Source organism: Phalacrocorax aristotelis, chromosome 12 (assembly GCF_949628215.1).
Source record: "Phalacrocorax aristotelis chromosome 12, bGulAri2.1, whole genome shotgun sequence".
In the NCBI taxonomy this organism is placed as follows: Eukaryota; Metazoa; Chordata; class Aves; order Suliformes; family Phalacrocoracidae; genus Phalacrocorax; species Phalacrocorax aristotelis.
Window position 1 is genome coordinate 13,058,244 of NC_134287.1, and position 27,081 is coordinate 13,085,324.

Consider the following 27,081-nt stretch of genomic DNA (forward strand, 5'->3'; position numbering starts at 1 on the left):
TTACACTGCTTTGGGTTTCTAGCAAACTTGGTAGATGGTGGAGCGTTTTTGATTAAATTATGACTAGGAATCCAGCCTCAGTTAGATGAACCAAAGATCCCTGTTGTGTCATCTTGGTGCTGTTTGGAGTCATAGGTTTAATTAAGTGATGGTTTGTGGATCAAGTTTTAGACAGTATGTTTCTGCAACTTAATTTCGATGCAGTCAGGATTGTTAATGCTCTCCCCTGCTATAACAGTTTCAGAAAAGTTCAAGATTGGCAGTACTGTAATGAAGCAACAGCCCTCCCTTGCACCATGGCTCAGAGCAAGCAGGGACGACTTCTGTCCTGACAGCACTTTAAGTAGTAGCAAAAGAAGATACTGGGGGTTGGTTCCCAATTTCACTTACATAAGTAATTGAAACAGGGGTAGCAAGCTATTGATGCACTAAGCAAGGATTTCTTTTGCCTTAGAACGCTTTTGAAGGAAGTGGGGGGAAAAGAAGGTGCGAAGGGAGAAAATTGGAGCCGATGAGCATTGCCGAGCTGGTGCGTGGCTAGAACGATGGTGGGACTTCAATGTAGACAAGCACTCAGGAGAATCAAAGTCTGCCACCTCCTGTGAATGTTGCTGTGAGGATGTTAGTGAGGGAGCTCAGATAGATGGGTGATGGGAGTAGACAGAAAAAAATACATCAGTTAGTGAGAAATGAGTAGTTTTATACCAGCAGATTGATGTGAGTTAGGATTTTGGAAAAGGTATGAAACCTTCGAAAAAGAAAAGGCTGCTAGAGGTGAAGTCACTAGGTCTGTCATGTATCGTCATTCTCCTTTCTTTTTCCTATTTTCTTCTCATTCATCTGCCTTTTTTTCTCCTGGGGAAGGACAGAACAGGCCTGGACCATGGGAGGTGTTGGCTATGAAATGCTCCCAGTTTGTTCTTAAAGGCATGTAGCATCTTCCTCAAATGTCTTTTCTTCCTTATTTTGATCAAAGGACAAAGCCTGAATTCTGATTAGGTCTTCCAGATGTTTTCCTTTCTGGTTTCCCTGACCTCAGGATCAACGGACCCCTTTTGCTGTTGGCCAATGAAAATAATTCCATGAACATCCATTATAGCTTATAGGGACCTTGTTCATTTGAAAACTGTATTTTAAGTTTGGTGGGCATCTTGGACTTTGGATGATTGGGAGGTATTTTTAGGTGTTTTTTGCTTTCACAGTAACACCGGCAACTTCTTTTATCCTCTCTTGCAACTGAACTTCTGACAGCTCTGGAAGCGTTGGACGTCCTTGGTGTGTGCTGTTGACTGTCAGTACCCTTTCTACTGATTCGGCATTTGCTGAAGAGTCCAACCAGTCCCTACAGCATGTAGCTAATTTTTATTTTATTGTGATAAGTGACCACTTAACAGCATGCAGATTAACTTCTCTGTTGCAAATTCTTGAGCCATTTGAGCAACAAATCTCATGGTTCACTGTTCTGTTTATGCTCTACAAATTGTCTCTCCATTGGCTTACAGCCATTATATTATCCTTCATTTATCTGTGTTAACCTGTACTTGTCGTTTAATAACTTTAATGATCTAAATCCTTCTGTCTCTAATTATATTAGCTGTTCAATGTAAATATATATCAACTGCAAACTTGTAAATTTATAGGACTTTTACCTGTGTCCCTACACTTAAAGATATGTCATCACTCACTTTATTAACTTTCTGCTGTCAGAAGCATAAAGCATTTGTCTCAACCCTGAATTCTTCTAACTCCTGCAACATATATTTTCCAAGTTTGTAAATCTACTTGCTGTCACCTCTGAACAGCTAGCATTTAATGCTTTCTAGCATTTTTTTCCAGAAACTGCTGTTGATGATTTATCTCTTCTAGTCTCCTAAAATCTAAACTTTTAACCTGTCTAAAAAGGAGTGCCTTTTGGAAAAAAAGTATCCCAGCCTTGAATATGTTTATTGAGTTCCTGCCTGTGTCAGGGTAGTTCTCTCCAAAAATCTTCCATAAGCTTTTGCTACATCTTCAGAGCACGAGATGTCTCTGTGCGAAAACAATACAACTGCGCTCCCCAAATGTCATTATTAACTAGGCAAGGCTGGGGATCTCAGGGTGGAAGTGTTCTCCATTCCTACCCTGATTCCTTCTCTCACAACACTCAGTGGTTTTTTGAGTTTATTTCACGATGCTGTAGATCGGCCATCTTGATTTTTAACATGATTTTCTGCTTTTCCCAGTGTAAATTAGTTTGTCTTTTCCCACCTCCAATTACATAGCTCAGATGCATACATTGTTCGTATGATGAGATTGGGCAAATCATACTTCCAGGCATCCTCTCCATGATTTAGTTGTTTTTAAGCATTTTTATATTTTAAACCATACCAGAATATCTGCTGCCTCTTATGAAATGTATTTATACACACACACACACACACACACACACACACACAGGGGGTACACTTGGAGAGGAAAAGTGCTGTATAAACCATATTGGATTATTTTATTTTTCATATGAAAAGAAAAAGTAGGACTCTGCCTTCAAAATTCATAAAAATGCATGTTTATTTATCCAAAAGCTTGGAGAGACTCATTCTGTATCATTCCTGTCTCTTGAGTAAATATATTAGTCATTCTTAAAGAAAAAAGTATTATTGACTTGAGTGATTAGAAAAAGCTCTTTCAAAATCAGTTTAGCTGATAAAGTAAATAAATGCTTAAATGGCTGGGGGCAAAAAAAAGGAGAAGAAAACCCAGTCAAGCACAACTTATTTTGTGTCCTTGATATGTGTGTAGTTATTAGAAATCAAGCTTTGTGGAACATGTATTAAATAATTATGATTTGTACATATAAATAAATACTGCATATAGGTTACAAGCAAATTCCAAATAAGGGCATATTCAGGAGCATAAAGTATCATTGTCTTTTGGGTTTATCTCAGTGTAAAAGTTGAAAAACGTGCCAATTTTTGCACACATGAAGGGGGAAGTTGGGTTTGCACTTGTTCGGTTTACAGGGGCGTGTTGTTTTTTCTTCGGTTGGGGAAATCATTTTCATTCTTCTAATTATGTTCAGTGTTTTAGGATAAGAAATGTTGTTGGGTTTTTTTGCATAACACAGTCTCATAGAACCAGGCACCATTTGTGTTGAACCCACACATAGTGTTATTAAAGTGTTCGGCACTGAAGAGGCTGATTTCACATACCTTGTTCAAATACCTTTCAGGCAGAATACATTTAGTGATGTGAATTTTAGAATTCACCCTTTCAGGCTGATGCTTGTTAATATTACGTACTTTTTCAGAATTTTTTTTCTGTTCATCACAGCATTGTTTAAGACTATATTATTATTCGCTATATTGAATATTCTTGCCCTCTGTCAGTACATAGATAATAATGATGTAAATGCATTCACCCTTCTGCTTCTCATAGTTTAGCTGTAATTTTAGAACATAATTTTATGTATCTCTTTGGGAATTTCAGTTAGAAGAGGCAGCACCATGCAGTCTTTTGTAGGGCTTGGGACTGCACTGTACTAAACGTTGTCCGTACATACTGACTAAAAGGATGGGATAATCCCCAAATAATTAAGGTTGTTAAGATTCTGTGGAAATAACACCATTACTGGCAACATGCGACACCCTTCAGTTTGTGTATTGGTCTTAATTCATGCATCTGCACCACAGTATATCTTAGAAACCTGACCCTTTCACATAACTGTAGTAACATTGTCAATGATTTGCATTATAAGTAGTCTGGAAAGATCTATACAGCACTGTTGCACTAAAAGCATTATTCAGCCACATAGATGAAGGTTTTAACAGGCAGGAAAACACCAGAGTTGTAGGGAAACTTGCAAAACTATAGCAAGCAGATAGCAATAATATCAAGCTTGTAATTAGCTGTAGTGTGGGCTAATGTTACCTTTTTTCCAGTCCCAGGCACCTTCAGTTGCAAACCAACTGAGGAGACATGTCTTCATATAATTTATAAGTCTGTATTTTCTTTATTTATTAATATTTTTGTTTGACTGTCTTGACCTTCCAACTAAAAATCAAGTTGGATATGAAGAGGATCTGTGGATAAAGGTGTCAATTTATGTTTGCAAACTTACGGTGAGATTATGTTACCTCCGTTATGTCTCTTTGTTCAACTTATGTTGTTATTTTAGCCCAAAAAAGGCCAAAGATCATCAACTAAAGTGCATGTAGAGTAAAGCTGCTCCTGTAAAATTGATGATCCGTCCAATTATTTATCTATAGAGGCTGCTGGGAAGAAACGCAACTATCTCAGTTCTCAGACCCCTCTGCTAGGTTGAACTTCATGGCTGAAGGTTTAATCCCTAAGTGTCATATCAACAATTCATTCTGTGATATTCTGGCTGACATGCTCTCCTTCCTTATTTATTGATGTGTTCAGTCATCGACAATGAGAGGAAAATACACTATTCGTCAAAGTGACGGTGTTTTACCCTCACTTACAGTTGATGCTGCTGTCACATTGATGGTTGGAAAATAAACTCAATCATTATAAAAAGCTAAGAGTGTGAACTTGCCAGTGACAGGAAGAAGATGAAAAAAAACCCGACAGTAACTTGCTTAAAATTGGTGTAATAAAAATAGAGCTGTTTCCTATAAAGATATTTTTGAGCTTTGTTTGTGAAATACCGAGCCATTTTAGCCATTTACTTTATAGTTATTCCTTTGAAGGAGAATCTGCTCCTCGGACTCCTTTATGTCTGTGCAAACATACATATAATTTTTAGCAATAAATATTTGTTATCGTTCCACCTCATGCTACTTGGATAGTAATTTGTTGATTTTTTCCTCTCTATTCTGAAGGGGGTTTGCTTTGTTTTTTCTCCTCCAGATTACATTGAATACATGTATCTCATTGTGCATTACAGTATTTTGAGTGCTTTGATGAGGAATAAGCTCAGAATAGTTTCATGCAGTAAGTCCTTTGACATGCAAACACAGGCAAAGCTCTGCCTTGAATCACTTTCTTAGGCTACCATTTGTATAGCTGTACCGCACCTTACAGCGTTTTTAACTCTATAACCACATATCTTACCACATTTCACCTTTGGGAGGCATTGTATATACAGCTAAAAGTAAAGAGCAGCAAGCCAAGAGGGACAAGATAGTATAATGAGGATGCCAATTTGTGGTCAGATATCTGAGGAAATATTTATCTTACTTGTACTGTACTTGGCAACACTAGAGAAATATATATGTAATGAATTTCCTTAGACTTTATATGGCAGAGTGTGTACCTTGTGTTAAATGGATTTAGAAAAAGAATTGCTTGTCTCCTATTTTTAAAGTTTGAGGTGATTCTACTTTGGATTGTTTACTGAAAATGGACTGTATCTATTGAAAAAATAAGAATAGTCATGTTTGCTCTACTAACATATTGGTGAATATTTAATGATTAATTTTCTTGAGGCTCCCCAAATAATGACACTTTAGGATCCCACTTATTCACCAAAACAAAAGCAAGGCATTATTTTTGTTGTTTATGGAAAAAAATCATGGTTTTGTAGTTTTGCTCAGTTTTGGTGCGTATCTCTGGCAAGCTAGCTAAGTAGCCTAAATGAATGTGCACAGAAATGCTGGTTGTCTCACACGTGCTGTGTGTCCTGAGGCAAGCTGCAGCTGCTTCAGCTCCTTCTGTCTGTTTCCCCATCTGTAAAATGGGAATGATTTAACTTACTTTTCTCCTTCGGGGAAATACAGGGAGGGTTTCTTAATGTTTCTGTAGAGCTTTGAAGATTAAAATCTCTTCTCCACACTTGCTGCTAATATTTCAGTGTTAGAGAAGCATTTGACTGAAGCTGTTTGAAGAGTAAAGTTTTGGCGTCTTGTGTTGTCTTTGTACCATATCTTGAGGCCTCTTCACTATAATTTTGCAACCTGTGGTTCAGCATAAGCTGCAGAAGCAAACAATCCCTGTGTAAACAAACGGTGATGACAATAGTTTAATGTATATGTCTGCTATTAAAAACATCAGGAGATCCATTACAGCATATCTCTAAGCTTGCCAGAAATAGTCCATGATGGAGCAAAATAGATACCGGTAACTGGGCTTAGCCTGAAATAGCTTTTATTTAAGCATCAGTGGTAAATGCTGAGAGGCACAGAGAGTGATTTACTTCTAATATGACTTCTCAGTGCCTTTAGAGGTATAAGTATGGCTGGTGTTTTAGCAAAGGCTTCCTGACTTCCTTTCTAAGACCAGGAGTGGGCTTAAGGAGTGTATGGGAAGTACGAACACCCAGCACTTAGAGCAAGTCTGAAAGTCTTCTTGCCTTCGTTTCACAGACCAAAGGTCAGCATCAATTCCAAGGGCCTAGACAACCTCAGGAGATTGCAGGGGGACAGCTTCTGGTTTGGTTGTTACGTCATCAGTTTTATATTGCTTGAAAAACTTAAAATTTAATATAATGATGTCTTCCTCTTTGCAGCTGGGAGGAGTGATTAGGCTACCACGTGTATTAAATGCCACTGTTACTGTCTAACCTGGCATTTTGAGGCTTTACAGTCACAAGCTATATTTTTCATGATTTACATTTTGATTTTTTAATGCAGAGCAGATTGGACAGGAGATGCTGGAAAACCTCAGCCATGACAGAGAGAAGATCCAGCGAGCCCGGGAAAGGGTGAGTTTGATAATAAGTAATTCCTGGTCTCAGATTTTATTTGCTTTGGGTAAGTTCTGTAATCCATCATATTGATTAGTTTCATAGAAACAGCTGCTATTGTGAGATGTAATCACCATCTGCAGCAAAGTACTTAGAAAGTGTCTTACATGGGCCCAATTCTGTAAAGCCTCTCCTACGCGCAGTCACACTGAAGCCACCAAACCGCTGTTGGAAGCAAGCTTTCTGACACAGATAAGTCAGGTTTCTGTCCTTTGAAGGAGTTGTTATAGTGTCCATTGCAATGATGTCTTGGACTTTCTGCAAAACGAAGTTCAGTATCACGATTTAGCTTCTACTAATTGATCATCCTTGTAGCTGCAAATGCTAATAGTTGCCTCCTCTGGCAATTCTGTGTGAATTAACAGGTAGCGGTTTCTTACACTGCGGCTCTGTCACTGAAGTCAAGATAACGTATCTTGTAATTTCTTGCTTATGTTGCCTCCTTAGGATCATCTTTACTCTGTAGCATTAATGAAGATGCCTAGAAGCCCATCTCATCCAATGCATACAACTTCTCTGAACTTCAGTCTAAGAAATTTGCCTCCCTGGTTCTGATTCCTGCTCACAGAACCAGGAGTGACTGCCCCTGTGACTTTCCGTCCATGACTCGTTGATCAGATACTTTCCTGTGTGTCCAATTTTGCCAAAGCTAAGTCCTCCTACAGGCCTCGAGATGACCAATGCCATGTAAGAAGACGCCTTTATCTGTCCCAGGGAGTTTCTTTACCTGGATAGCTTTCATTGGTAAAGCCTCATATGATGGCTTTAATGAGGCATTTTCTGTCAGCTGTACCCGTTGCTTTCTGAAATCCTAGGCATTAGCTACTTTAAAACATGAAGTATAACTAAATCGTTAAATGTAACTAAAGATTGGGAGCATTTCCCAAGTGTTGTTCAGGCAGCTTTGTGTCTTACTTCACCTCCACTCATCCCTAGTGACTGCTGACTCTGAGATGCTTTTCTCTTTCTAGCTGGACAGATAAAACCTAGGCAATGGAATAAGGTGTATCCCTTTCTGCTGATCCTAAAAATCCTCAGGAAAGAGGGAGTGTAGTTCTGATGACTCTGTACACATGGTTCATAGCATCTCTCTTCTGTGCTTTCCACCTGAAGAGCAAATTTCTTTGATGACAAAGCCTGTAAGCTGCAAGGAGCAAGATTAAAAATAAGGGTATGCTAGGAAAGTGTATCCCATCACAGTTCAGCGAAAGAACTCTTGTCATAAATGGAAGATCTCAAATTCCAAGTTTTTATCATATGGCACTTAAAATATTTTGTTCCAGGAATTCAGAAAAGTCCTCCAGTGGAGCCACATGAGTGCATCTAGCCCAGCTGTCTGTATGCTCAGACCTACGGTCAGGGATGATCTTGGATAACTTGGCAAGTTTTCCATTTTGTGGAGATTTTTTAAAGACCAGGACAGAGAGTGCTCTGTCAATGCATAATGGCTTCACACTGAGTACGTGGAGTTATGATCTAATCAACCAGGGAACAAACTTGTCTTCTGAAAGTCAAATGTCAGCCTGAGTATGATGGTCACTTCTTAACAGTTCAATGTTGTAAAAATTAGGAAGATTTTCTTATGAGCAAAATTTAAATGAGTTAGTGTCGCTATGGATTGGTTAAATTTACATATATGAGTTTTCCTGTCTGTAGACTAAAACATTTGAACGAAGAAAAATGCAAGAGAGAGCTAGTATTTTGAATAAGTGAAGATCATGTGTTGTGCAAAATACATGTGTAATAACAGTAGTGAAGAGGAATTTTCGAAACTGCTTTTTTTAAAAGCCAAAGAGAAGGGATAAAAGCTCTGTTACAAGCGTCACATAGGTTAACTGGAGCATAAAGGACTCTAAAAGATGCAATATTTTTAGGAAAACCTCAAATTAAAATGTGTCTAAGGCAGACAAGATGTCAAAGTCAGTATCTTGTTAATCCTCTTTCCTTTCTCATTATTATTCTTAATATTGTTTTTTAAAAGCTTTCTTAAACACCGTGTAGATTTGCCATTGCTAATATCCTGCAAGATGTTTTCACTACAGCAGTTCTGTGAAGCAAGGGAGCACCATCATATACCATTTAACAGGTTTGCCTGCCACCAGTTGTTCGGCTTCTGCAGTGCTCTGCTATTGGTAAAGAAATAATGGAAGAACTACGTCAGATATTTCAGTTTTGAATAAAAACAAACCTACGGTTTGAAACTCTTTATGGTGCTTTTTCTGCCAATGCAGGAAGAAAAGGTGTTCTCTTGGGAGGTAGCTAGAGATCTTCCAACCATGTGTGTACGTGTTTGCTTCTTTTTTAACATTTCTTTTGCTTATTTTGTTGGTGTTTCCATTACCATAAAAATGTGAGGTCGTCTTGCTTAGAGGAGTTTGTCAAACCTATAAGATTCAGCTTCCCCTTCCTAACTATCAGTACTGATTCTAGCTTTCAGGTAGAATCCTGCAGCAAGAGAGAAAAGTAAGGGTCAGACTTAAAATGGTAAAAGGAGAGAGCTACTTTTCTGTGAGAAGGGAGGAGAATCCCCAAGTGTTAAATGCATCTTTATGAATAATAAAAGACCAATGTAAAGCATACATTTGTGCTTCAGATTCCCTTCTAGCATAGATAAGAACTTGGGTTTTTAATGAGCCTTTTAAAAATTATTGTGACCTTTTTTCTTCTGTTACTTGTGTCAAACTGGGCTAATCTGCTTTTCTGGAGCTTGAACTGTCTAGATGAATCAGGAAAAAATGAGGGAATGGCCTCCCTGGAATATAATGCTCATCTTTGTTCCATCATGGCACATAATTGCAGAGATCTGAGAGCCAGTGCAAGCCTTCCCACTGACTATGATATTGCCAAGAGCGAGTCTTGGATGGTGGTATCCAGTCCCAGCTTCTACCTGATATTTCCTAATACCTTTTACAGGAACGAGGAGGAAATCTATGCAAAAAATGTGTCATTGATCGCAACTACTGATTTCCGTAATAAACATTAAATCTGGTAGGAAATATTTATAGTATTGGACTCCAGAATAGAAACTGGTTTTATTATTGCTGCTACACATATATTCAAGATATAATAGTGGTTTGTTATAGTGAAGGTGATTTGTTATTGGAATACTGCCACTTTTCTTGGCAATGTTACTGTTTTGATGGATTTATAACACAGGACGCGTTTTGACTTCTACAACAAAGTTGCTTTAGTAAAAAGTCAATGAGTCAGGTAATCCCTTCAATCTGATTTGATAATGAAGAGGTAAATATTCCGCTTTCATAAGGAGAAGAATGTTTTTATGTGTGTACACACAGCTGTATTTCTGGGCATGTTAGAATAGCAGTGGTCCCAGCTATTTCATAACTGACAATCATTACATTGTCATTTACAGTAGATTTTTATGTCCCACTGCTTCTAAGATCTCTAAAAAGTCAAAAGCTGTCTCTCCTCTAGCTACCAGTAGCAAAACAGGCAACAGGCGAGTACTTCTATTCTTCCTGTACCCTTCTTCATTTCTAGACTTCGTTCTTTGGGACACTAATAAACACAAAATTAGAGGGGAAGTTTTAATCCTTTTTAAAGAGCAGTCGAAGTAATTGCTCTTTTTAAATATGAAGTTCATCTGCTTCATAGCTTTTCGTCTCCCCAGTTTCATTTGTTATTCAGTTGTGCTTTTACCTATTTTGCAAGATTTTTGAGAGTTGTAGAACAAGGCAGTTAATTAAGTTTAGCTGTAAATGCAGGTTTTCTGTGTCCTAAGAAACTACAAAAATGCTCTTTTCAGTGAGTGACTGATCCTTACATGCAGAAATATTTATTATACAGCTGTACTTTGTGTCCATACTATATAGACTCTTCACAAAGTATTTGGGCATCCATCCCAGTGGTGGCTGCTGTAAGGTCAGTACAAGTTTTGTATTTAAGGGACAGTATAGGCATATTTCTTTTACATAGAATTGGTAAAAGGACACTGGTTTGTATTTTTGCTTTTTCTTTAAACTAGTGTCTTTGAAAAACAATGGAAGAAAGATATGTTTGTTGTTTTTTTTTTCATAAAGCATCAGGAACACAGCACATGGCTGTCTCTTCATCCCTTGATGCCCTCACTAATATACATAACCAATGCACATACACACATCAATGGGAATTATGTATATCAATTTATGTAGCTTATACCTGCAACCCTTTATTTGTAAAGCTTTTGCTCTTTATCCTGGTTCATCTTTGTTGCCTCAGTGTCTTATCTTCCGTGGGTTTCATCTTTACGTAAGTGAACACCAGACAAAACATTTTTAAAATTCAGAGCTTCAGTGGCTTTCTTACACAAGAATTTGTTCTGGGCCAAAACGGGAGTTGACTGACTTGAATCACAGTAGAAATATCGATACTTTGTACAGAATGGAGCGCATGTGCCTTTTGCCTTTAACGGGACTCTTTTCTCCCCAGCTTAGAGAAACAGATGCAAACCTGGGGAAGAGTTCCAGGATTTTGACGGGAATGTTGCGAAGGTAAGGCCAAGGTAGGGACACTTCTGCTCTTTCTTTTTTTCCTCTCTCCCTCCATGCCTTTATTTTTAGTTTTAATTCAGCCTTAGCATTTTGCTGATGTACCTGACTTTTTTAACACAGGCTGCGCTGTAGAATGTCTTTGAATGAATGCTGGTAGTGAAGCAGGCATGGTTTGATAGAAGGCTTTATCACAGCTATGGAGAGAGTTTTCTGTAGCCTGAAGGATTACCCCTTGCTCAGTCATTTCTCACCTTTGTTCCTTTGTAATTGGGTTTGGGTTTTTTGTGTGTGAGTTCTAAAATTAAGCTTTTTGATTATGATTTTCTGTGTTCCTTATTCTTCAGTGACTTTGATGTTTTCAGGGATTTTTACCTGTTAGATTTTATGTGAGAAAGTTTGTAAATGTTTTGGGGCAGCATAAATATATGCACAGAGAAAAGGTTAAGATGATCAATTCTGTCTGAATAGATGGGGCAGACACATTGTCAAACCATGTGGTTTCAGCATGTTTTTTCCATGCTTTCAATGTTATGAAAATTGTCTCTGAGATCAAAATGAGGTGATAAAGAAAGGAAAAATTTGCAACATCCTAAAAAGCTATGTGGGACTGCAGGGAGGGAGTTATCCAGTGATCACTAGCCACCTTAAATTTGCATTGGTACCTTCCCAGGCAGATTTTCTGAATTAGTGGCATCACTGGACATGTGTTCTTTACCCAGTGAAACAGCACCTGATCTTCTCCATGATGTCCGTATTTCAGTATGTATTCAGTTTCCTGAAGAAGAAAAGCACCCCTCTAATAGGTGGTGCTGGGTGCTGTGAAAACATGGTTTTAAAGGAGTTTAGAGCAACCTCTGAAGTGTTCAGTATGAAGTTACCCTTGCCATGGGCTTTTATGTTGTATATTTGCTTAATGCAATTTGCTTAATAAAAAAAAAAAAAGAGAAAGTTTTAGCAGAGTTGTTCGTTTGTCACTTGGCTTGGAAAATATCAGTACCAGAATTTAATAAGTTGTTCTTTAGTGCAAGCTTTATCTCTTCATAAGTCTCCTCAGAAAAATATCTTTGTTAGTTCCTTGTATACCCAGTTGACAAAGATTAAAATGACTGAACCTCATGCCTTCATTCCACAGATTTCTTACAATTCCAACTCCAAACTGTAACACATGAAATTCTCTGATTAAGGGTAATATGTAAATGACACCAGCTAAATTCAAAATCCATGGAGAAAGGAAGTTGGCAATTGAAAGGGATGGTTCAGTGCCTGTAGACAATCAAAATAAACTACAAAAAAAAAAAAATGGACGAAAGAAAAGACACAACCAAACCCAAGTCTCCCCAGGAAGGGCTCTGCGACATGAGCTGTAACGAATATTCTGCATATGTCTCCATTTTGTCAAATCTCATTAAAGGGGTTTCTTGCTTTATGTCAATTGAGCTGTCCAAAAATCATTCATCATTTTAGTGTAAAAAAAATCATGCAGTTATTTAAATAATATCATATTAATGTTAAAGTTCAGCTGTCATTTAATAGTATGGCTTAATCAGACATAGCATTTAGGAAAAATAGTTTTTTCGGGCTTTACTTGGCTTTCAGGTTGGCAGATTCAAATAAGGATTTATGGGTTTCTAAACCAATGTATTCTTTCCATGTTTATGCTTGAGGTACCTCAGCCTTTTTTGCAGCACCCTGTAGTCTGTTATTTCCAATAAAATAAAGTATCTCCTCATATTGTGTTTGAATACATTTGCAAGTAATTTGGAGAAGCTGAAACAAAAACATATGCTGTAACCTTTGACTTTGTTTTGTGTTTGGGAATCACAGTTAGGAGTCCTAGTTTATAAGTGTTCCATAAGCCAAATGAAAAATACGATCTTTCTTAAATATACTTGGGCTCTTCTTTTCAGACAAAAGGATTATGTAGTCGAGCACCAGGATGGCATGCTTCTGTGTGTCAGAAAGGCACTGGATTTCCTTTTTCTTTAACAAAAACACTGAGCTGAGTCACCCATCTGGATGAAAAGCAGGTTAAAATTTAAGCTCAGTTCAGGTAAATGTGCCGAAAGAAATGCCTCGGCATAGGTGCAACTTGCAGTAGAAGGTTCTCGGGATGTTATTTAAAACCGCATAATAGATACACCTACAGTGAATTTAATTTGTTTGTTACTGTTGGGAAGAAGGGTCTAGCATTATCCCAGCCTCAGCATCATCCCAATGCTGTTTAGTCACAAGAAAAATCATAAAATACAGACCCCAAGAAATCAGCACAAATTAGATAAATACAACTGTAAGAAAAATAATTAGCACAGATTGGCAGTTGTGTCCTAATTTCTGCATACGTCAGTACATACCTCACAATGTTTCACTTAATTACTGAAACCAGTAGAGGCAAATGCTAGAGGACTATCCTTCACATGATTAGAATATCGAAAAGGTGATGTTAAACTGAACATTGCTCAACTTAGCTGCTGCTCCCACAGTATGCATTTGCTGATATGCTTGAAGTTGTATGCCAGGCTAACACCCTGTGCATCAAACTAATGCCTAACTATTTCTATTTTTATCATCTCAGAAAGGTAGAGCAGTATCTCTTCTGAATTTGGCCACATATATTGAGATTAGACATTTAGATAGCTAGAGGGCTAAAATACTCCTTCGGTATGACCTAAATTCCCTGGCCATGTATTTGTGCATAAAATGTTCTGGAGAAAATGTTGTGGGGAATAAAAGCCGGGGCAGGTTTTGTAGGTTGCCACAGCTCACTGAGAAAATCAGTGGCGTAATAGGGACAGGTCCTCGTATCCCAGTTTGCTGCTCTAGCAACTTGAAGTAGCCAGCCTTATGTACTGGAATTTGTTATCTCCCAGTATTTTGGGTGTTTGTGTAAGGAAATTTTTGTAATAAATGTTTTAAAATATTCTTACTTTGAAATGACCTATACATTCATAATAATTTTTTTTTTCTGTAAATAAACCTACTCAGATTCTTTTAATCTAGTATATTCCACCTATGGCGTTGCATTATTAGGATAGTATCAGCATGTTGATAATGTCAAAACATTAATCATTTCCTTTTACATGTATCTATAGCTATGGACATCCTGACATTTTATGACTCCTCTTTAACACAGTGAGACTATAGCAGAAGCTCAACATTGTTTCAGTTACAGAGGTTTCAAATAATAGGTTTTAACATAAGGAAATGGCATCTGCTGTGGTCATCTGTGATACTGTCGTCTCAGACCTCTGTCCCTTGGCCTCTACCCCATTGTGAATTGAGAAGTGCACAGTGTGTTAGAAAGAAGCAGACAAGAATATGTTCTGGAAGATCTTCACTCTTTTGCCCATATCCTAAGCCAATAGCCTAGAAAAGCTTTTAAGAAAATAATTTGGGCAGTCGCCAAGCCACACACAGCCCAGTGGGAAACAAGCAAACCTAAAAGTAAGCAGATGAAAATTTCAGTAGATTTGAATCTTTATCCAATTAACAGATAAATTCTATCTTTCCTCCTCCAAATTGCAGAAAAAATATTATAGAAAAATAGCTACTACCCTCCAGAACAAAGTTTTATTCTGTGTGGTTCACCAGGAAATCTTTATGCCAAAAATTCTTTTAATCTTCAGCTTTCAATCTTCTGAGTTGTTATCAGTGATGCTTTGAGAAGCTCATGAGCATATCTGCTCTTACAAAAGAGACTTAAAATCTGATTTCCAACAGGACAGCGGCACTAGCTCCAGCTGATGGAAATGAAGCAGTAAGTATTCAGCTCTCAGGTGCTAAGTTACCTGACTTGCCAACAGCTGCATGACCATCATGACTACAGTCAGAAATGGGGAATGCCTCGCCATCCATGCTAGTTGTAGTCAAGCTTCTTCACACTTCTTTCCAGGAAAATTGTGGTAGTCCTGCTTCCTGCATCACTTCTAGTCAAACTTCCTGTCCAGACCGTAACGTTATTTTTCAGTGTTTGGTAGCATCATAGGACAGTTTAGGTTGGAAGGGACCTCTAGGGGTCATCTGATCCAACCTGCTGCTGAAAGCAAGTCTAATTAAAGCATGTTGCTCAGAGACTTCACCAGTCAAGTTTCAAACGCATCCAAAGCTGGAGATCCCAATGCCTCTCTGACCAATCTGTTCCCCTGGCAGTTGAAACAAGCAATTTTTCCAGGTATCTTATTGAAATTTCCTAGCATCCAACTTGTGCCCATTGCCTCTGGTCCTAAGCAGAAGTGATTTAAAACATAAGTGTTTTAGAATTGGCCTTCAGCTTGGGCCTGGATTGCAGTCATTCCTAGCAGTTCTCAAACAACTTCAGCAGTTCTGAAGAAGCCCCTGTGTTCATTAGGCTGGGATGACATTCAGTGTAGGGCAATTCTTTAAACAGGGTGTGGGGTGCTGCCCCTACCCATTGACCTGGTCAGGTGGCCATTCAGCAGTAGATGCACAAGGATTTTTTTTTATTTGCTTTCTCACACTCCTAGAGATTTGAAAAGTTAATTATGTCTGTTCTGCCTTCTCTCCTGGCTACGAAGCCCACATTTCCATATGCAGAACAGCAGCAGAGACGGTCATGTCCCTCTTGAGGCAAGCCAAAACAAAGTGCTATCACTGTCTTTTCCCCCTTTCTCTACCAATCTCTCTTTCCATCCCCAGAAGTCCATAACAAGAGATCTTCTTCTGAGCTAAAGCCTATCGGTATCAGTCAGACCAGGCCATGACTGTTGAGTCTCTACAGTTTTCTGGAGGAAGGTCTTTGTTTCGCATATACTGAGTGAACTTTAACCTACAGTTAGATTTGCCTTGTTTTCATGCTAATAGAGGAATTCCTGTTTCCAGCAGGAACTTTGCGTATTTGGTCTCAAACCAAAAGAAGTTTGAGTAGCAATTGTTTCAGCAGCTTTTTGGTACATATATTTCTATTTTTACTTCAAGATGTATTTCTACACCAAAAAAATGATTAAAACGGCAAATCCTGCAGCAGCATGTCTGCTCCATGTTGAATATTTACAGCTGCAGCTGTTTACTTCAGTAATTTAGACCTTGATTCAGGAACATGTTTAAGCATATGGTTAACTTAAACCAGAGGAGCAATTCCCTTGACTTGAAGGAGACTGAATAAGGGGGAGTGAGTGGCAGAATGATTCTGGGTCATCCCATGGGGCAACACAGCTTTTATTGTGCTCCTTTCTCAAGGCTGATTACAGAGCAAACCCTGTCCTTAATATTTCTGTTGTTAAAAGGAAACCATAAAATACACATAGGGTATGTTAGCACACGTTACTGTCAGTGTAAGAACATTTTTTTTTTACATTTACTGACTTCTAAGCATTTAATATAGTTGTCTGATTCTTATATTATTGTACATGTTTGTGTTTTAATACGCAACTAACCTTCATCAATTATGAAGTGTTGAATCTTTTGAGAATGAAAGTGATATGCTTTGTGGTGCTGTTAATCACATGATAGTCTTTGGATAAGGAACATACACCTTGTTATTCCAGATTAAACCTTGGCATTAATTAGTACCTGGTCATTTTGTCTCTGACTTTAAAAAGAAACCTTGTTTCTTTGTTGAAGTGATGGACAAAACATCTGGAAAACGTAAATGTAATGTCAGCAAAATTCCCAAGGGTAAGCATTCTTCATCATTAGGAGTCCAACCAAAAAACAGGAAATGTACCTCTAGGTCTGAACAGCAAGAATTTTAAAACAGTATAGGACGCTAGGTTCCCTGTTCTCAATTTAGGTATGATGTAATCTGATGTATGTAAGATGCTTTTCTTATTTTTAATAATCAATTGAGAGCCATTTTATAAACCTTGCTCATCTTTCTTGGACAGCATACTGTATGTCGTTTCCAAAATGCTTTTGAAAAAATCTTACTCTACTTTCAATCAGTGATAGAAATACTTTTCAGTTCGTGCATCATAGAAAGTGCGTAAGTCTTTTGAGCTGCTGTATAACCACCATAGCTACAGCAAGCAGCATACATGGAGAATTCCAAGCCATATACTGAAGGTACTGAATGCCTCACAGAATGGGCCCGATTTCAACATTGCAAGCTATGATTAGTCTAATGCCGCCTTAGCCTTTGCAACCCTTCAGCTCCAACAGCGTGAGTGATAGAGAGTTAAGTTTCCTTCACACCTGGGAAAAAAAAAAGGAGCATCATGATTGATCTTTACATTTTAATAACTTAAGAGCATAGGATAAAATAAGACAGTGTTTTAATGTCCTTGCACCTAGGCAAAGGCTTAGAAGGATATGTCCTTCATTCGTTGAGATAGAAGCATTTGTATTGTAGCACTGTTTTATTTTTCAGATTGTTGGAAAGCTCTATCCATGTGTCAAGCTGCCTACACTACATCCATTATGAGCAGGGCTCTCAGCATTCTTCAGACAGTATTTCTAATTCTCTTTCTTCATTCCTTTTTAAAATGTACAATGGCCTTTGTTCTGTCCTCTCCATTCCCTCTTTTCTATCATCTGGAATTACTATCTCATTTGCCCCCCTTCCATCTACTTGTGTCCAGCTGAACAGCTGGAAAGAACATTATCTAAAGCACAGTTGTGTTTCTGCAGGAAAGCAGGGTCCCAGTGGATAATTATCCAAGCTAGCCCTAGACTGCATATACCAAGAATTTAAAGCATTGTAATAGGTTAAATATCATGTAACCCTTTGTGATTTTTCCCTGTATTGAGATATGTTGACTACCATTAAGCAGCTAGAGCCTAAAAAGGTTCACAGTGTCATGAGTGAAACAAAAGGCACTTCATAGTCAGCGTTGTCATGTCTGAACCACAATAGATGTCCCATGACATGCTTTCATGAGAAGGCATGTCTTATATCAGCATAATCAGTGCAGTGCTTTCTCGCAGTAGTTGCAAGTAGTTTCCAGTTGGATGAGTTATCTCTGACATGATATTCAGGAATAGTGAAAGTACTGAAAATATTTTGAATGTGGTGAGATTGTTTATGTGAAGCAGGAAACCTGTTAGCAAAAGCTGACATTGGTGATTCCTGAAATAATTGGAGACAACTCTTCAGAAAACAATGAAGTCAAACTCCTTAAGGCCAATAGTAAATTAAGGATCATGTGGTTCTTGACACCACTCGCAATATAGCTGTCACAGAACAATATATGCCAAATTTTACACATTCCATTTACTATGAAGTATTTAAACTGTAAATTCCTAAATGTAATGTTTTCTGATCACAGATCTGCATGATATCTTGCTACATAGGTAATTTCATTTTAATCTACAAATTTGCCAAAAGAGAAATAGAATAATCTTGGAAGCAATTACAGACAAGTTCATCCCTTTGAGTTAAGGCAGGATTGACTGTCTCTGTTTAAGTCCTGGCAGATATGCATCTGGCCTGCTCTGCACTGATGAACATTCCCCATCTCTTCAATCAAACTGTTCCAGATTTTCCCTAATGTCTAGCCCAAATCTTTCTTCCTGGGTAGACAGAGAGTTTTTATGTGCTGGTGTGTTTGAGGAGGTTTCTGTGCTCTGTCATGTCTGATGACTTCTGCTGTGAAAAGAAATTTCTGCCGAACTTTTCAAGAATTAGAGAACATAAATAATAGTGTACAGAACTAAATTAGAGTTTGCAGTTTGATGGGATTCGGGAATGTGGAAGTGGAAGAATTGGATAGTGTTCTTATAGGCAAATCCTGGAAGCTCAGCCCTTCCAAACAGTAGCTTCATGTGTAGGTGTCACTGAGCTTTGCAAACAGAGGCACCAAAATAAAATCATTCTCATGAGGATGCATATCTGGACTAAAACTAGACTCTGTGCTGAGCTGACTAAAAGAAACATTTGAAACTCAAACTTTTTTTAGTCAACAAAATACAGATATTTAAGTTTTTTGTGGCACTTCTAAAGGTTTTAAGACGAAGGCAGTAATGTTGTCAAACATCAGAATTTTAAATTTATTTCTCCCACCCTTGCCCATAGACACACCAGCATTTTGGACAGATTTGGAAACAAATGGCAGAAAAGGGAATTGTTTTGCCTAGTCTTCTGTTAGGTCTCTGCAGGAAGCTTTGTTAGTCTTTATCAGATAAAGAAGCTCTTTTGTGCATTCTGAGTATGATTTCCAGTAGCACTTGGCACTTTTCTTGCCACACTTGATTGAAATTTTTGGCTTTTAATAAAAGCAAAATTAATTCAGCTTCCAGCACAATTCTGATCATACACCAAGGAATTTAAGAAAACAATGAAGTCATCGAACTGGTTTAAAACTTCTGTGATATCAGAATCTTGTCCTTATTGGAATAAAGGAAAACTCAGGATTTGCCGAGTACAGTTAATGCTGAAGTCAGTCACCAAAGTTCTACAAGAAAATCCAGGACCTGAACTTGTAAGTCATAACTTGTGTGACTAGTTTGCTCATCCATACCTCTGATATTGAATGAGGATCTCTTTTGGTTTGAGCAAAGTTTATTTGGGTGGGGGGTTGTTTGTTGTTATTGTAGTTTTACAAAGAAGGCCATAAATGATGACTGTGAGAAATCAACAGTTAAGGAAAACCAGGATGGCTTAGAGTTTTTTGCAGAAAAATTAGTGCTGCTGTGGGACAAGAGAATTTATATCCTTGCGTAGCATGTAATTATGTTGTATTGGACCTTTAAAACTCTGCAGAAGAAATGTTCACACATTGCTAACCTGCTGAGCATCTCTCTGAAGAATAACGAAGTCATGAATGTGGAAGTGTGGTCTTACAATGAGAGATTGTTTAGTCTACTTGGTGATAAGAAGGATGAAAATTTGCTAATTTTGGCTGCCTCTTTAATATGGAAGATTTGAACCTAATCAAGGAAGCAAAGAAAAGTCAGTGTGGAAACGGAGCAAAATGGGAAAGACAGTAAAACAGTCCTACCATAAACACTGAGTTTTTTGTTCTCTACAACATTTGTATAGCTCTAAAGTAATTCATTGAAAATCACTGAAATTGTTTCAGAAGTATCTAGAAAAACATAAAAAAGGGAGAGACTTGTTCAACCTTTTCAGTGCTAATGCTCCTTCAGTCTTAGAATCAGGACTATAACTCATGTTTTAAAATCATGTTTTAAAATGAGTTTATTAATTGGAGGTTTATAAGACTTGAAAAATTAGTCAATGAATTCCAATAGTCAGGATCTATAATTTATTAGAATTATAAGTGGTATTAGTGCTCTCCAGTTTAAAAACAGAGCAGAAGAGTTCTTCACTGACCTGTATGCCTGCTGCACATGCTAACGTTTTTCCATGACTGTTAACATGGCTTAGCTTGTAGGATCTCGCTATACGTTTCTTACTTAAAAGCCTTTGTGTAGCTTGGACTTTTCTATATTAACTAAGCTGTAACCCAGAGGTTTTTCTAACATTTGCAAGTTAGAGCAAAGTCTTCATCTTGTCTTATTTGGTAGATCTGCTGATAGTTTAAGATTGCAACACTAATGGACAATTTTTCTTCTTTAATAAAAATTACATCTTAAAATTATTTTTGCACCAGCTCCCTGCCCTCCTCCTGATACGAATACTTGCGCAAGCAAAAAAAAATGACACTTATATGTTTTTATTGTTTTCTTATTGTGGCTGAAAATAATGCATTTATATAGGGAATTGTTTGAGAAACGTGGTTCAAAGTGTGCCCAGTCTAGCCTAGATGTTGGGAAGCATACGGTCTACTTTATCCATGCAGAGAAACTTCCTTGCTGCTTTCTGTCACCACTATATATTTTCAGCTGCAGTTTCCAGTGTGAATAGCACACACGTGTTGATTGTGAAGGTAGCGTTCTTTCAGTACAGCCTTAAGCTAATTACTCTTAGTGGCAGTGGGGCTTTGTACTTCATTTGTGAACAGCTATTTATACTACTACACCAGTACAAAGCAATGTTTCACATTACCAGTTTACCAGACTATTACACCATTGTGTTTTAATCCACTGTAGGTGGATGGAGAATATGAGCCATCTGTTTTATTTAATGATATAATCAGTAAACAATATATGCACTTTACACATTTGGTCATTAAAGATGCCCATATTGTTGGACCCTGTATTTACATTGTAAATTGGTGTATTCACACATCAGCTCTTTCTGGTTTAAAAGGCTTGCTGTGTTCATAGGATGGTACAAAGCAAGCTCAGTAACTGCTTGAACCCAGCGCAGGTGGTCGAGCTAGTTGCCACACAGATCAAAAGTCAAACAACTGTGAATCTTCCTTTGAAATAGCATTTAGAGGGACAAGGCTGGTCTTATCTTCACAAACAAGAAAGAGTTATAGATATACATCATGAAGTTCTGAGAACAAAAGGGGGTTTCATAATCACTCAGCATCAGAAAATCCAGTACTGCAGGCTTTTGTGAAGACATCTTGGGAATATAAAGACCATCTTATTTTCCTGGACAGAATTTAGAGGAGTGAGTCTGAATTATTAAATATGAGAAAGTTCAGCGATTTCAAAACTTTGGAGGCAAGAAGTTGCTTTCTCTCACAATGCATTTAATTTTATTTTATTTTCAGCAACGCTTAAGCAGAATAAAACAAACCGCAACAGCAAAACCCAATCTTTTCCAAGGGATAGAGGTGAATGGATGTATTTGTTCTAGAAATAAAGGAAATTGCTTGAGATTTCCATTTCCCCAAAGTAACCTTGGTGAGTGCCAAAAAATAGCCACCAAAATACATTAAAAATTCATTGATAAGTAAAATCTTGTTTGTCAGCACACTTTTCAGGAGACAGAAGATCATACAATCCCATATCAAAACAGTAATGTTTATTTTAGTGTTTTAATTCCCAGCTTGTGTTTAAGATGCCTAGAGCTTAAGGTATTTATTGGAGGACTCAGTCTCATTTCTCATTGTGTTTTCTGAGGAAACATAACTGGGTTTATCACTGGGTGAAGGCTTGACTGGCATTGCCAATAGGCTGTGGAAGAAAAGGACTCATGGAATTGGTATGGCTACGAGTGAGTTTGCAGGTCAGCACGGCTGAAGAAGTAGTCTTGAGCTTAACAACACAGCTGCTCAGCTGTGATGGGTCTGCTAATAAAGGCGGAGCTCTGTGAATGCCAGTTCTTTAGCTCAGTTTGAGATCATCTTCTAAAGCAGTAGAATGTCTGTCAGGATGAGATCTTAGTAATTCTTGTTGTATGCACTTGTATAAAAAACTAGCAGCAAAATATTAATACATAGGAGAATTTTGTTTTGGTTTCTGTTCCTACTAATGCAGCTATATTCAGAGGCACTGAATAAATACTCAGTAACAAAGTCTGTACTAAGAAGTGTGTTCACTTTCCATTTAGTGTTACAAACATGAGGACATAGCTTTCTAAGTCTTTAAATCTATTTCAAAGGCAAGCTAATTATATTTTTTTTTTCTTTATTCTTGGGGTGGGAGCGAAGAAGATTTTTTAACTAGGGCTTTTTTATGCTGGCACGAATTTTAGAGATAAAGTATTTTCAAGTGCATGAGCGAAGAGAAGAAAACATCTCATTTTATGAGCCATTATATGTGCTTTCAAAATATACAATATTTTCATAGTTAAAATATTTAAAATAAAACAAAATAAGACTCAGCTATGTGTCCCTTTTCTAGTCTTTTCATATCTGTTTTTCATGTAAGTTGAATATTAAACACTGGCATATTTCCATATGCTTCATGACGTATTGCCTTCTGATTTTGACATGTTGTGTAACTAAGTTATTCCTATTCTTATAAAGGTGTGGAGATTTTTTGTTTCCATCCCAATCCAGGGAAAACAATAAAAAACCTGACTACTGATGTTTGAATCCGAGCTTTGTCCTGGGTGTATCTTGGCTAACTGTGGACACATCTGTTTCTGTGCATCTCTACAGTGAGGATAATGTTCTATATCTCAGCAAAGCATTCCAAGGGCAAATGCCTTTAATTAATCTATGCGTGGTCCTTGCACGGCAACCTGATGAGAGTTTGTGAATGATGGACTAACTGGTAGCAATGCTTGTCCTGATTTGGAGTCATGGCTTAAATGGATTTAAAAGGGGTGAAAGAGAAGTATGGGAAGAATTTAGACTAGAGGGATGTGGAATATCTGATTCCCTGTGACAGTCCATTCCCAAGTATGTACCTGATCTCCTTAACTACTGAACGTCGGTATAAGAAAGAGGAGGTATCAATTCTTTGTTGTCTTCTTCAGATAATATAATTTTGAGGGCTACAGGTGACAGGATCACCTTTCCTTGGGTGACATTTTTGGTGTGTTGCAGACAGAAGAGTATTTGGGTTGGTTCGACAAATAGAATTAATGCATCCCTGGAGACATAATGGTTAAGTGTATGTACAGATGAGCACTAATGTTAAATTTGATGTGTTAGCCCACGCAACTGCTTCTTCCTTATCAATCTCTCCTTACTGCTTCTGTCAGAAATTATGTTGTTATAGATTGCTGTGGACAGAGATGTGTTACTGCTGGCTGCTGACAACCTGCAAACAAGCAGTGCCTTACAAATATTTGTTAAGTACTTTAGGGTTCCTCAAAGAGAAATATATACCTACAAATGCAATGGTTTATGACTTACTATCACAGCACTGCCATTGCCTTGTTCAAAGAAGGTGCGGAGGAGAGATGTGTAGGTTCAGGGTTAAAGGTAGACAGTCACTTACTTCCCCTGACCAAAATTACCTTCAGCACCATCACCTCTTGTCTTTGGTGAAATCAAAAGAAACATAGTTTGTTACAGAACATGGATGAGTAAAGCCATAAAGATAATCTAGGAATGCATAAAAATTCTAACTCATGAGCAGTAACTTGATAACCAAAAACATACTAGTGAGCCTTTGAAATTCCAGTATTTTGTTGTTCAAATTATGATTAAGGAGAAAATAAAAATGTGGATTTCAATTGCATTTTGTTGAAACATCCAGTGACATGATGCTGCTTTTACCTGTAAAGTTAGAATAGAATTTGTTAGACAGTTTGTGCAGCAGGCACATGTTGAAAGCTAGGGTAGAATGAAGTTTGAATGTGATAATTGGTAATGATGCTGTAGAGCACCCTCTTTATGAAGAGTGTTCATTGTAGAACATCTCTTGTGCTGGTGCACTTGGTTGGTCATATTCTAACGGTCATCTTTGAATTATTGATGATTTATTAAAGCTCTACCAGCAAGCAGTGGGAGAATTAAGTTCCCACGTGCCAGTTCTATCAGGTGATTCCTCTTTGAGGAATCTAAGTGATCAAATGAGATAAGCCATTTTTAATTCTTCAAATGGTAATTGTTCACAAGTAGCTGTTTCTTAATAAATTCCCGGTGTCCTCTTTGGAGTAAGATGGAGTATTTGGAATTATATGATACACATATATGATGTTAAGCCTATGGTGGGTTTTTTTATAATAAACTAGATAAACCATATTAGCAGCATTCCAGATGCTTAACAGTCAACTAAAGAAACAAGGACCTCGTCTCAGAGGTGCACACTGTAAACAGCAACACATAGGCGGGGTAAGGAATGTTGAAAGAACCCAAAGAAAAGGCAGTGCTGCAAAGATGCTGCCATGCTCTGTTTCAGGCAGTGATTTTTGTATGCTTATAATTCTGTTCATTGAAATCAATGGAAAAGCTTGTCCAAATGCTTGTTCTTTGAGTCTGAGAGGAGGAGCAGGTGCACAAGATACCAGAGAAAAGCTCTGGTTTGTAAGTGTAGAAGCTAGCCTCCACCGGGTTTCTGTTTTGTCCTCTTCCTCCACTGACCCGATTAAATACCGGTTTCATAGGAAAATATTGTTGTGACTGACCTGGATAATAGAGATTGGCTGGGAGGACTATTAAGCCTCACCCTCCTCTCTAAACTGTTGATTCTTAGACAGACGTTAGTTTGAAACCCACTGTACCCTGCTTTCTTTGATCCAAACTCTGAGAATATGTAATCGTCATTCAAAGGAATGAACTCCTTTGTGAGGAGGAAGCCAAGAAGTGGCCCCAGAGAATGCCTCCCTACATGGGAAGCCACCACCCCCTGATTTGATGGCTTCCATGTTAATGCATCTTTCAAGGGGGCCTCTTTGTCCTGCATTGTTACTTATTTGGCTCTTCTTTTATTTCAGTCTTAATTGTCATTAGCGTGTTGGTTTGTTGTTTGTTTTTTTTTTCTAAAGGCATCTGGGGAAGAGTAGTTTATTGCATATTGTTGTGTTTGTCTAAAGGCAATTGCACAAGCTTGAAACCTAATCCTTGTAATCTTTCCTGCTAGGGAGAGCTTGAGATAAATACTGCTGTATGCTCGGTGGGAGTGGGTCTCTACTTTTTGATCATCCATTTCTAAATGTTGAGTAATACTTAAGGGAAAATGTTCTCAAAACATTCCTTAGATGATTATTAGATTATATTTTATGTTTGATAAAAACTGGAAAATTGTGTAAATATTTGCTTAACATCCCACCCCTAAAGCAATTTATTTCCTTTCTGGCCTTCAACCCTCTTGCTCAGTGAAATGAGATCAGTCACTTTCTGTTTATATTTAGTTTCACTTCGCAGTTTTCATGTACATGGTAGTGCGATTCTCCACTGCGGGGGAATATTTAAATAATAAGTGGGGAATAAAGAGGAAGGAAGGGAAAAAAACCTTTTTTAAATATTTGCCCGTGTCTTCCCATTTTTTAAAAGTAAGTAAGTGCTGTGATTATACTACTTGCGTGTGACATGCTAATAACTAGTGTTAGAGGACATTTAAAAAATAATCCAGTCCTGCTTTTCAATGAATTGTTTGTCATAGTAAGACCAGTCTGTGCATATTACGTTCCTGTAGCTACTGTTCAAATCAACCTTTGGCAAAAGCAAACACATGTGAGATATCTCATTCTTACAAGAGGAAATCACTTTTGCATCTTGGATACTCTGTAGTGGTTGAGTTTTCTGGAAAGCTCAGAGTTTTTCACATAGACAACAGTCACTACTCACATAGATCAACTGGCTGTTCTCTCTCATCTGAATTTTTCATTTTGGATTAATGTAGAGTATGGGTCTCAAAACCATGGACATCAGAACAAATGCTAGGCCATGATTAGAGCTCGATCAGATGGGAGGAGGCTTAAGGTAACATTATGTTGTGGAAGAAGAACCATCAGAGTCAATAAATAAGTTGAAAACATTGAGGACACTTCTCTGCACCAACCAGCATTGAACCATTTCTGTTGTACGTAGTTAAATGGCTGCTTCATATGCAAGAAGCCCTGGAGCTTCTCTTAAGTCCTCTTTCTCTCCCACCATGTTTTTGCAATTAAATACTGGATGAAAATTCTTTTTCCTTTCCTTTTTTTATATTGTTTTTTGTTTTAAATGTGTTACTTTTTCCTTAATGTGTAGCAGCTGATTTTTCCTCTGTTGGCTCACTTGGGCACAGAGACAAACCTCCTTTCAAGGAACAGAGTTCCAACATTGTTGTTGATTATTTTAATGGGAAACCATCTGTGTGGCAAGGCAGGCTCTCCAGCCTCTTCCTGGAGAAAAAAAAAAAAAAAGAGATGCATGTATTTTAGCCAAAGGTAAAACCCTTCTCTCTGTAATGTGGGTGTACTCACAAAGAAAGTAGACGTAAAGGCACGTGTCTCCTCTCCACGGTCAAGAAGACCTGATTTTCAAGAGCAGCCAACCTGTGACAGACTGTCCCTTGGGAACACAACTGGCCTTCTTCAGAGTGTGATCCTCTCATGGTGCTTCCCACAAAGTTGCAGTTGAGATCTGCTGCTCCTTTGGGGGACAAAGGGCCAGTTTGCTTTCCAAGGGCTCTTTGCCCCTCTTTTTTATGGCTTACCCCATCTTACCTTCGCAACGTTTGAGTTGCATTTCCTGCAGAAGTCTTATGCTTCCTTTCCATCCCCTCCTGTGGTTTTCATAGCCTGTTAATCTAAGATGGTTTTGACTTCTTTTG

The 27,081-nt window shown here is 37.9% G+C and overlaps 1 protein-coding gene across 5 annotated transcripts in view; it reads left to right on the forward strand.

Annotated features, from left to right (window-relative positions):
- VTI1A (vesicle transport through interaction with t-SNAREs 1A) overlaps window positions 1-27,081 on the forward strand; it is a 273,438-nt gene that overhangs the window by 160,364 nt on the left and 85,993 nt on the right. For 3 of the 5 annotated variants that reach the window (XM_075107573.1, XM_075107572.1, XM_075107574.1), the window contains 2 exons: window positions 6,573-6,643; window positions 11,114-11,175. In XM_075107573.1, the coding sequence (XP_074963674.1) occupies window positions 6,573-6,643; window positions 11,114-11,175 (133 nt within the window). Of the gene's footprint in view, window positions 1-6,572; window positions 6,644-11,113; window positions 11,187-27,081 lie in introns of all 5 variants that reach the window. The other 2 variants (XM_075107575.1, XM_075107576.1) reach the window with 1 other exon arrangement.